Source organism: Mus caroli, unplaced genomic scaffold, assembly GCF_978045245.1.
Source record: "Mus caroli unplaced genomic scaffold, Mus_caroli_1 scaffold_1, whole genome shotgun sequence".
Lineage (NCBI taxonomy): Eukaryota > Metazoa > Chordata > Mammalia > Rodentia > Muridae > Mus > Mus caroli.
In genome coordinates, this window is record NW_028227256.1 from 4250441 (window position 1) to 4262969 (window position 12529).

Here is a 12529-nt window from a genome sequence, read left to right on the forward strand (position 1 = left end):
ACATTATATAAACTGAGAAGGTTGTTTTTATGCATTTAGGAATATATATATGTACTATATATATATATATATATATATATATGCATATGTACTATACATATATAGCCATGAGTTTGAAATTCAGGAGAATGGAAGGATTTGGAGGGATAGGAAGGGAAGGGGGAAATAATGTAATTATAACCTAAAAAAATAAAATAAGTAATTAAAGACACTTTCTGAAATATCGACTTAATGTCTAAAAGTTGCTAACTTGCTTTCAGACAGTGATGGACGCATCTTTAAGGATCAGCCTGTCTGTGTCCTCTTGACCTGCTCTTGTGTAGATTAGGCAGCGTGACATAGGAATGGGAACCTTTGGTTTCAGATTCAGAGCTTTTGAATTTGTTTTACCAGAAATATAGAATGCCAGCAATATTTTTGTTCATGTCTTACTTTTTGTATAAAATGTTGGAAAAGCATTACTAAATTCTTAGTGGATAATGGAAGTACAAGTTTCTCAGATTTTATCTTAATGGAGCATAGAAGGTAGAAGCAAACTTAGATGAATTTGGTGGAACGATTTTCTTACTGTTTATTACTAAGCAATAGCAGTTTGATATTAACTTTTTAATTTTAACTTTAAATGGTACTTGAAATAAAAGTAACTGGATGTGCCCTCCTATACCTGTAAAAAGACCAGGAGAACAAAGTTAAGACTACTTTAAAACAATTTCATCTCCTGACAACTGCAGATTTAAAGGTAGAGGAAGACGAGCCCACATTTTCTATTCCCCAGCTTCAAGTATAGGTGACTGTCTACAGTGCAGCTTTAACTCGAACAAGCTTTAAACCAAATACTTTCATTATTATTTTGTTATACTTTATTATATATTTTTATATGATTATTTTATTAAGAGGTTGGACAAGTCTTTTATTGTCTAGAATATATGTCAGTCATATTTATTACCCCCTCACCTATCTGACTTCCTTCCGAGCGCTTTTAGGCTTAACTTCTCCCACATATATTAACTCCTTTGGAAACTAAAGTTTTACATCTAATTTTGGGAGGAGGGTTTAGTTTTTAAATGAATCTTCAATTTTTCCGGTTTTTAGTATTAGGGATATTAAGGAATGTTGAACTGAGGTTTCTGTTTTCAGATAAAGTGCTAACCAGTGTATCCGTAAGGAAACAGAAAGCAAGTGCTTAGATTGCCTCCGCTTGCTCACTTGTAAAAACAGTATTTCAGGTTAGTCGGACAGTGACCGCAAGTATCTAATAATGCAAGTATCGAATAATTTTTGTACTATTTGAATATCTAAATTTGCTCATTTGTAGTTGATTTTTTTTTTTGGCTTTTTTTGTTTTTGGCTTTTTTTGTTTTTGTTTTTTTTCAAGACAGGGTTTCTCTGTAGCCCTGGCTGTCCTGGAACTCACTCTGTAGACCAGGCTGGCCTCAAACTCAGAAATCCGCCTGCCTCTGCCTCTGGAGTGCTGGGATTAAAGGCGTGCACCACTACACCCTGCTGACTTTTTCTTAAAGTGGTTAATAAAGATAAGACTGATAATGTATTGTGACAGACGCTAGAGAACTCTTTCAGTTACAGATTCTGTAAGGAAAATTAATGAACTCGGCATGGTAGCACACATCTTTATAATCCCAGCACTCCAGAGGCAGAGGCAGGAGACTCAGGGAAAGTGGGGGCTATATAGAGAAACTCTCTCTCCAAAACGAGAATAAGAAAACACAACCTTCATAGGAAGCCATACAGATTACAGTAAAAGAATGTAGAGCACAAAACCCATTGGGTTCCATTTTAGATGATGAAGAGAGCTTGATTGTCAACTGCAGTCATGCACTGAGTAAGCTCTCTCCCCCAGCCCTTTTAATGCAAGGTCTTTCCAGCCATCATCTTGTGTAAAAAAAAGTATGGTGTGAAAAGCATGAAGTTAACTGGAACTCTTAACTGCACTTCTGAGAACCACCAGACTTTGAATAAAGTGAACCTGCTATGGTAAAGACACCTCAGTTGGGTATGGGCAATGCATATTTCCTCTTGCTATTCAGGAAGCTGAGGCAGGAAACCCACACGTTAGAGACTAGCTTGGACTGCATAGTGACTTGAAGGCCAGTCTGAGTAAGCAAGTTAGTAACAGAAGGCTGGAGGTGCAGAGTGCTGACTAGGGCACAGTCTGGTTCTAATGTCAGAACGACAAAGCAACACCACTGCACCGTAAACTTGGGGATATGCGATCATTTTGACCATAGCGACTTGCCAAAAAACCTGTCTTTGGATGTGTGTAGATTTTAGCTTTAATCTATTTTTACATTTGTGCTCACTTCTTCCTCTTCATAGAAAATAGGTGCTGTAAACAGGTTTCCATTCCACTGTAAAATCCAGGTGGTAGCCGTTTGCATATTTCTTGCCCCTTTTTAATGCTGTTGATACATAATTGCACAGAAATTAGAGTTCTTGGGCATATCATTAGTATTTTTGTAAAAATGCTTATATAATTAATTACAGGTCCTTTTGGAATAAATCATGGGATTGAACTTCATTCAGATGTGGTGGAGTATGCCAAGGAAAAACTGGAGAGCTTCATCAAAAATAGTGATAGCTTTGATAAGTAAGTATTTATACCTGTAGTTTGGGTGTGAAACCAATTAATGAATATGTATTGTATGCCTATTCTTAAACAGTATCAGATCACTAATCCTGGCTAAATGAATATAGTAGCAATCCCTGCTATACAGTAAGAAACACCATGTAATTTTTTATTAAATTGTAGATATATACGTGATTACTGATCTTTTACTTATTAAATGTCAAACTTTTGGATAGAAAACAAGATGTTTGTGCTCACAGTACTTCTCTGTACCTGGTTTTGGCCTTTTGGATGGTAGTTTTAAGTCTGTCTTCTGTTTGTCTATAACTTATATGCCAGCATACAGAGGTCCTTCTTACTCCATAATAAATTTAGTAGAAATTACTGTATAAATACATTTGTATGTGTCATGTGGGGTTGTGTCTGGGAAATGTTTTATAGAATTGTTTACTTCTACCCAGGTTTCTTTTTCCAAGATGTATTGCATAGGTGTTGATCCTTGGCTAGCAGCAAAAGTGAAGATTTGGGGTATAATCACGTTGAAATTCCGCCTTGACAGTTTTGTGGAACAAGGGCTCTTTTGGTTGAATTTGAAATAACTCCTATGACTTGAAATAGCCTACTGTATGTAGGGCTGTAGTGTAACCTATTTCTGTATAGCGCATTGTAGTTTCCAATAGACAAAGCCTTTAAAGGGATCAGAAGCATAGGCATACAACACCGTTACCATACAACAAGGTTTCAATGTAAAAACTCACCCAGACTTCAGGCTTGGCTTTTTAGCAGGGGCCTCTCACTTATCCCTAGCTCTGGCTGTAAATGCCAGTGGGAAAAACTGTAGGGGGATCTGGGCCACTACCCAAGGTTTCATCTCAAGAGCACAGACATAGAGGAGAGTTCCAGAATGTATTTGAGTATCTTCCTTTTCTGCTTTTTTGCTCTCTTCCTTCTCCAGATGCCCTTGCATTCTTTTGGTTTTCTCTTTTGTGAGTTCGTATCTATCCTAGTGTGAAAAACGCTTGGACTGGTTGAAGGCAACAAAACTGAGCCCCACAGCACTGCCTCAGCTCCTGCAGTAGTCTAGCAGAGGCTTTGTGCAACAGATTGTAGCTGGATCATTAAGCACTTCAGGCAGGATTGAGGGAGTTGAGACGCTCAGGTTATTTTTGTCTATAATATACAAAATAGATTTAAGTTGGACAGGTAAATTATCGATCTGTTGAACAACTTTTCTCTTTGGTAGATTTATTTTACTTGTATGAGTGTTTTGCCTACATACATGTGAGTACAGCCACATACATGTCTAGTGGCTACAGAGTTCAGGAGAGGGCATCTGATTCCTTGCACTGGAGTTATAGACAATTTGAGAGGTGCCATGTGGGCACTGGAAGTCTTTCCAGCCCCAGAATAACTTTTCTTTAGGAGTAATTAACACCTAATTTATACTCTCAGTTATTTTCAATTGCTTACTGCATTTATTCCAAAATAGAAACACGTTTAACAGAAATCAAAGTTATTCGCTCAAGTTATTTAATAAGAAATTGATATTAAACTTTAGCATCTGTTTTTGTCTTCATCATTTTTTTCCTCTCTAATGACTAATGTGGTTGCTAAGTTTTGAGATATGGGCAAGATTAATTTTTAGTTATTGGGTTTTTTTAATTGTTTGATTTTCTGTAAAACATGTTTTAATATTGAAGCTTAACTGCCCATAAGAAATTTTTGAATATATTTTAACTTAAAAAGTATAAAAGTAATATTAAAGGCTTAAAAATCTCTGATAAGGTCTGTTACATATGAGTCGTGAGTACATTTCATCTGTTGATATATGAAGGTTCAATTTCTGATCCTTATTCAACAGACTTAAGGAAGACTTGAGTCACTAAGGCAAATATGTTCAGGTTTGTTGCTGAGATGTGGTTTGGGTAACAGTGAAGAAAGCTATGATTTCAGTGATTTTCATTTTGTGTATAGTACAACAAATAAGTTTGAAGGCTATTTAGATATCTAATTTGTTATTTATTTAATGGTGTGTGTGTCTGTGCTCACTCATGTGAGTGTGGACATAAAGGTGTGCACACACGTGTGTATATGTGGAGACCAGAGATTGATGGCCAGGAATCTCTTTTCTTGATCACTCTTCATCTGTCTGTATGTTTTAGACAGGGTCCCTCACTGAAGTTGAAGCTCATCAACTCAGCCAAGTGTGTGCTACCATGCCAGGCTTTTTACATGTTTCTGGGGGATACAAACTCCAGTCCTCATGAACATGACAGGCAACCCCTGGTATACCTCCTCAGCCCTTTTTTTCTCTTTATGTCTCAAAAAAAAAAAAACAAATGTTTTCACATAATTGAAAAATGATCAAAATTTTTCTGTTTGTTTTTTTGAATACTGTTTTACAGTTTTTAAAAATAATTCCTAAAATGACCCATAGCATTTGGCGAAAAATAATCTATGACGTTGAATGTTTTTGCTGTTCTACTTAAAATCATTAACCAGGTATTTATCATAGTTGCTGAAGTTTTACAGCTTATTTTTGAATCATTTTTATGTTAATCCATTCTAAAGAAGATGGATCAATTTTATTTTACTTCTTAGCAGGTGGTATTGTAGTCAGGTTTCTATTATTGTGATAAACACTGTGACCAAAAGCATTCTGGGAAGGAAAGGATATATTTCTTTTTATAGCTTAATGTCCATCACTGAAGGTAATCACAGCAGGACCTCAAAAGCAGGAACCTGGGTAAGGAACTGAAGGAAAGGCCACAAAGGCGGCTTCTTACTAACTTGTTCCCTGTGGCTTTCTCTGCCTGCCTGCCTGCTTCCTTTCCTTTCCTTTCCTTTCCTTTCCTTTCCTTTCCTTTCCTTTCCTTTCCTTTCCTTTCCTTTCCTTTCCTTTCCTTTCTTTCTAGATTTATTTATTGTTATACATAAGTACACAGTAGCTTTCTAAAGGCCAGCCAGAAGAGGGCATCAGATCTCATTATAGGTGGTTGTGAGCCACCATGTGGTTGCTGAGATTTGAACTCAGGACCTCCAGAAGAGCAGTCAGTGCTCTTACCTGCTGAGCCATCTCGCCAGCCCTCAGCCTTCTTTCTTATTGCAACCTAGGACCTCCAGCGAATAGCATTGTCCACAGTAGTAGTAGTCTGGGCCCTCCCACATCAATCATAAATCAATAAAGTACCCTCCACAGACTTGACTACAGGCCAGTATGATGGAAACATTTTTTTTTCTCATGTTTCCTCTTTCCCAGAAGACCCTAGCTTGTGTCAAGTTAACAAACTAATCATAACAGGTACGAAATACTACTTATTGTTCAATATCTTATATTGAATTTAATCTTATTCTTGTATACAAAGAGTAGTACTAGGAAATTGTTTCATTTTACATAAAATAGCAACTGGTATAAAGTTATGTTATCAAAGTTCATTTGGCTACTTTTTTATTTTTTATTACATAATTTGGTTTTGGTAACCAGTTAGAGGATATATTTTTTTCTTTCTGTCATACTTGTATCTTGATGATTCTTTAAGTTTTTTTAATCTTAAGATATTCTTACTTTCTTTCAATTAAAAAATTAGAACATTTGCAAAATGTAAGAAGTTTCTTTTGTAAACAGTTTCATATTTAATACAGTTATGGATATGTGGATATGTGTATAAAAATAGAGATCAAGGAAAGAGGGTCATTAAAATTTGTGTTGATATCTTATCATGTCTAGAATTCAGTAGTGTTGATGAGTTGTATGTGTTTTAAGGTGCACTTTGAAGGTTTTCTTACTTATATGTGCTAGAATCAGGATGAGTTCTCATACAAGAGAGGGTGAGAGATCTATTAACTAACCAGTGTTAGAGTATCTAATATATAATGTAGAAATACGTGTGTGTGTGTTTGGTGTACAAATTTGGGTCTTGTGTCTTAAATTGTATTTGTTCTTTGAGTAAAAGTGTCCTTAATATATGTCCATTGGTTTATGTTAGTTCTGCATGAACAGATACATAGCTCAGAGCAGCTCCTCAGTTTATTGTAATTGGATCTGGGAAGCTTGAATGAATGATTGCTTATTATTCATTCCTTTTGAACTGGTCTTTTTACAAAGGTTTTCATAAATACAAATAACTAGATAAATTTTAAGGATTCCTGGGCTCAATGGTCTCTGAAGGTAGAGTCAGTGGTTTTGCCTCTGCAGGAAAAGATGGCTCCATTCTTTTGGCATGTTTTAGTAGCTTTACCCTGCTGTTGCCAATTTATTGACCTCTAATAATCTCCATATATGACACAATATTTTTATTGCATCTACTTCCAGGAGTTGATTCTTACCTTCCATTATGTTGGTCCTGGGGATCAAGCTCTGGTTGTCAGATTGGGTAGTAAGCAACTTTACCCACTGAGCCAAAGTTCATTTGACAGCCCTCAGAGACCATTTTTTAAAAGTTCACTCTGATCTAGATTGGTATTGGGGCCTTATTTGTTGAGGTTGTTGTTGTTGCTGCTGTTGTTGCTGTTGTAAGATTAGGTGCTTAGTTGAGGGGCTCTCTGCAAGCACGATGGCTAGGCAGTAATGGTTCACAGGAGGCAAGAAGGAAATCCACTTCAGCAGGACTCAGTAGCCGGGGTTGCTTCAACCTCTAGAATCTGACACTGAACAGTTTATTTTAGGCATGTTTAAGCACAGGACAATTATGGGGGAAAATAGATTCCTGATGATAATTAACTCTATCCCACGTGTACAACAAAGCTTAAGACATGCTTACCTTGAACCTCTTTACAAATTACATGTGACCTTTTCCATAAAGATGGGCTCTATTGACTAAGAAACAATGTTCAAGATAAGGATCTAGGAAGAATGACTGAGATAAATGTAAAACTTTTGTGGAGTCAGGTGAGGCCTGGCTCTACAGATAGATACACCTACGTCCAGTTTTCCTGGCTGAAAACAGGTATACATCTCTTCTTTGAAGAGACAATCCTGTGTGCTAACATTCCTTCCTGAGTGCTTATCTGTGAGCACAAATACCTCATGCCTTCTAGATTTAGTCAACAAAAGGAGGAGGAAGATGGGGGAATCAGATTACCCTCAAATCAGTAAACAAAATACATAAACAAAATACATAAACAAAATACATAAACAAAATCCACCTGTCCTGGTGTGAATACTTGGGTGATTACTGTAGTTAAAAAAGATTAAATTGTAAACTTTGACCTAATGAAAGAGCTTGTCACTAGTAAAACACTTATTTATAGCTATGCAATATGCATTTTTAAAATACATATTGTGCGTATTTGACTCTTTGGACTCCTACTCCATTATGTTCTATAATGTCATTAGAGCGCATATGTTTTCTCCAGATGACAAGAGAAGATTTTAGAAATGCTTTTCAAATCTGTATCTTTATCCTACATAGAATGTACTGTTATTACTATATAATTGGGCACATAAATGAGTCATAATTAATGAAAAATGTAGTGTGGGATCTGATGAGAAAATCTTTTGTCTTAGACCAGTAGTTCTGAACTTGTGGGTCACAACCCCTTTGGGGATTAAACAACCCTTTCTTTTTTTTTTTTTTTTTAAAGATTTATTTATTTATTATATGTAAGTACACTGTAGCTGTCTTCAGACAGTCCAGAAGAGGGCGCCAGATCTCGTTACGGATGGTTGTGAGCCACCATGTGGTTGCTGGGAGTTGAACTCTGGACCTTCGGAAGAGCAGTCGGGTGCTCTTACCCACTGAGCCATTTCACCAGCCCCTAAACAACCCTTTCATAAGTTGCATATTAGATATCAGTGCTACGATTCAAAACAGTAGCAAAACAATTACAAAGAAGCAAAGAAAATAATTTTATGGTTGGGGGTCACCATAACATGATGACCTGTATTAAAAAGAAGATTAGGAGCCACTCTCTTAGATTCTTGTCAGTTAAAATTGATTGATTTTTTTTTTTTTTTACTTTGTTTGTCCTAGAATTGAGCTGCTCCAATGAACTATAGCCTATCCACTTTAAGCTTTAGCTACAAAATGTAAAGTGGCACTTTTATGTGACTCATGTATTTCCTTCAGATAAGAATCAGGCAATACCACTAATCCTAAACACACTGGCACAGTCAACTAAGAGAGGACTGCTTAGCTTCATCAGGTGAAAAACAGTACATTCTTTACCTTTGGTAGTTTTCAAAAGATATAACTGACATAGAGCAATAATTAGTATCCTGGTTTTACTTACAGTTTATTAAAGGTTTACTTTTTACAGTGATTTGTACTTGAAAATTAAGTACTTCTGTATTCAGTTTTATCACTGGAGTATTTATTATGTCATTCGTTTTAAAGAGAATTGTATTGAAATCATTTTGCTGTTGTGACTGGTTCATTATCCTCAGTATTTCTCAGTACTCTTCAGATGTTTGTGTATTTTGCTATACTAATAGTGTCCAGAAATAATTTTATACAAATATTGCAAGTTGTAAGCAGTTTTTTTTTCCTTTTACTCCCAGTGGTACTGAGGATTAAAACTCAAGGCTTTACACATGCTGGATCATTCTAACACTAAATTACATTGTCAGCATCTTTAAAATATGGTTTTGAACTGATCATGATAAGACATACCAGCAATCCCAGCACTTGGGAGATTGAGGCAGGAGTGTCACTGAGTGTTTCAAGCTAGCCTAGGCTTCAGAGTCAAACCCCGTCTCAAAATTGTTCATTTCTTTCTTAATTTTCCATGTCCCCCTCCCCTTTTTGTGACAGGGACTTGTTAAATTGCTCAAATCAACTTCAAACTTCTGACCCTCCACCTCAGGTTCTACAGTGATGGGGTTGTAGGGATGAACCACAGACCTTGTTAGATAATTTTTTTTTTAAAGATAATATTTATTTATTATATGTAAGTACACTGTAGCTGTCTTCAGACACTCCAGAAGAGGGCGCCAGATCTTGTTACGGATGGTTGTGAGCCACCATGTGGTTGCTGGGATTTGAACTCTGGACCTTCGGAAGAGCAGTCGGGTGCTCTTACCCACTGAGCCATCTCACCAGCCCTAGATAAATTTTAATGTGACAAAAAGTCATATTGTTTGGGACAGAGAATCCTTAAAAATAGAGAACTATCAATTATATATATTAACATCTGTGCAGGGAATAATATAATGGCTTTAAATGACTTAGCTGTCAGGTTTTCTATAAAACACTTAGTGACTGCTTCAATAATGTAGGTTTCTATAGTGCCTCAGTAATATGAGTTTGTTTATTCAGTGCAAACAAACAAAAGCACTTTATATACTTTCAACACTTTGCTTCAAATAATTCCTGGGTTGTCCTAGATGAGTCTGATGCAGTTGGAAGGGAAAACACTTGAAAAGGTAAAGTCTTTGTTTTCTAATTTTAATTCAACAGTTTAGTTATTGATTATAAGGTATTTGAATGATATATTTCAAGATCAAGACTTGCGTTTAGCCTAGCAGACATTTTTAAAGTGTCTTATTTTTAACAAAGTAGTCATTTAAGACTCAAACTGTATTTTAATGAAATGTTTTAAGAAAAAGATTTTGTGATTTCATTTGTCAGTTTGTTTCGGGTAAGATATGAGAAGGTAGGACTCTTCCCCAGGTCTTTGAAATTCCTTTATTCCACTGGAATAATTGTCTACAATTTCAATGACATTGTCCTCTGGCATCTAATAAATTAGGTGCGCAATTGCTGGCCCCAACTTCACAGTGTATTGAAGGGGAATGTTGTTTTTTCTACTCTCAGTCAGCTCCTAGACCTAGACTATCCGTCTAAGAGGGAAGCTACAGGGCAAGGCTAGGTCACCCTGATCTCCTAGCTGCTTTTCAAAAGAATTATATGGGCAAGTTGGCAAGGTCCCTGCTGTGAATGAAATCATCTGTCCATCTGAAGAAGAAGATAATCCAGCATGCACCTCTAAAGAAAACCACTGCTAAGGTAAGTGATTGGAATCATGGTCTTCCTTTGGGCAAGTGTTTATGTTCTCAGCCAAGATGTCTATATATTTTGCACTCTGCCATAAATTATTTTCAGTGCACAGCTTAGTAAGAGCAAGTGAAGTGTGTCCCTGTGTGGGAATCTCAAAATAGTCATTGTATTTTCAGGTTTGTTCATAATAAGCCTCAGAGGAATACATTCGTGGACATTTCAAAGGCTTTAAGACTCCCCCCCCCCCCCCCCCCCCAGATAACTTTAATGTTTAGTAGTGTGACTCAGGAAAGTGACTTTATTTAGGAGATTCAGTTTGGGAATTTTTCTAAAAATAAAAAAGTATCTGCCTATTTTAACTTAAGTACAACATTTTAGCAAGCATCTAATTTTAACCTAAAAACCAGAGAAAGAACACCTGAACCATTCTTAAATATAACTGCATACATATACTTGTCTATCATTTTGGTAGATTTGTTACATTTCTCAGGTTTCATGTGTATGAAAAGATGGGATTTGCATTTCCCTTCCCTTTATATTCTAACCTGAACTACATGTATAATTTATCAGTACCCATAGTGCTATTTTATACACAAAAGTCCTGGACAGTTTATTGCTTAGTCTTCTAGATTACACAGAAATTGTTGTTAAGGTTTAAAGTGTACTTTGCATTTGTACGTTTTAAGAAATTTAGGTGTGGCACAGCTTTTGGAATAGTCAACAACTAAGAATTGTTTGTTTCTACTCTTGGAAGAATCAATAGGAGTTATACCTGGTTAATACTATAACACTGCTAACAGCCACCATCTATGTCTTGATTCAATTATTTAGTTATTTTTGTCAATCATATTAATAAACATATCTATAAATATGTGCCAACATTTAACAAGGGTATATTTTAATTCATACGATTTTTGAGAAAAAGGCCAGCAGTGGAATCTGTCATTCTCCAGCTGATTGGTATGAATTTAGTTCATGAATGCTGTTGTAAAGGTATTGTGACATTACTGAGGTGGTTCTGACTCTCCACAGAATCCGCGTATGCTACACAGAAGCAACTGAAGGTTAACTTTTGTTCAAAAAGTTACTCTCTGTCTATATGTAAAACTTTAAAATGCTAACAATATGCAACTTTAGTTTTTTCTTAACTTTTTTCTTTGTGAACTTTTATTACAGGTAGCAAATATTAAATATAATAATTAAGTATAATAAAGAATGCTTGAGTGGGAGATACTTTGGGGAGACATTTCTGTTGTTTTTTTTTTTTAAATTTATTTAACACTGTTATGCATTGGTAGCCACTTGTATATTTGGCTTACAAATCATTTTGTTTTTTATTACCAACATTTTCTCACAGTTTTAGATATGTCTCATTTTTATTCATGGAAATAGTACGGTACTTTTGGGATTTAAATTTATTTTTCTTATTATATTTTATTTATTTTGTTTTGGGTGTGGCGTGGACTTGGGCAAGAACAACTTGCAGTGTCAGTTTGCATCCTCTACCATGTAGTGCCGAGGTCTGAACCCAGGTCATCAGGCTTGTGCGCAGGTGCTTTTAGCCTCTGAGCCATCTTACCATATCTCCTAATTCTAGTAGGCTCCCAAATTTAAGTGTTCTCTCTAAGGAAATTAGTGTGTTAAAGTATAGTAAATAAGTGAATTAGAAGTCTGTTTCATTTCTATCAGTGGACATTGGAAATTAGAAGAGAAAAAATTCAGGTTATTTCTAGAATAATGAGCAATGCTTTTAGATATTCAGTTATATGATATTAAAGGCAAGAGTTAGTGTGATTTTTTTTTTTTTCTTTTCCACATGTTGACATAATGTATGTACAGTGTTGCAGTTATCAGTCAGCATCATGATCTGTGAACCACTATATCCCTTTTGAGTGCAATGGGCCTTTCCCAGCTAGCACCATGATCTGAACTACAGCATCACTGTAGACTGCAGTGGACACTGTAGAGTGCAGTGGACTCATACATTCACGGGAACTTTATTTCTAGG

The 12529-nt window shown here is 35.9% G+C and overlaps 1 protein-coding gene across 3 annotated transcripts in view; it reads left to right on the top strand.

Annotated features, from left to right (window-relative positions):
- The window catches only part of Pcmtd1 (protein-L-isoaspartate (D-aspartate) O-methyltransferase domain containing 1), an 83258-nt gene that overhangs the window by 54696 nt on the left and 16033 nt on the right, over positions 1 to 12529 (top strand). For all 3 annotated transcript variants that reach the window (XM_085835508.1, XM_085835504.1, XM_085835506.1), the window contains one exon: positions 2503 to 2605. Coding sequence is in view for 2 of the 3 variants with exons in the window: in XM_085835504.1 (XP_085691630.1) it covers positions 2503 to 2605 (103 nt within the window). In the remaining variant the exon portion in view is untranslated. The remainder of the gene's footprint in view (positions 1 to 2502; positions 2606 to 12529) is intronic.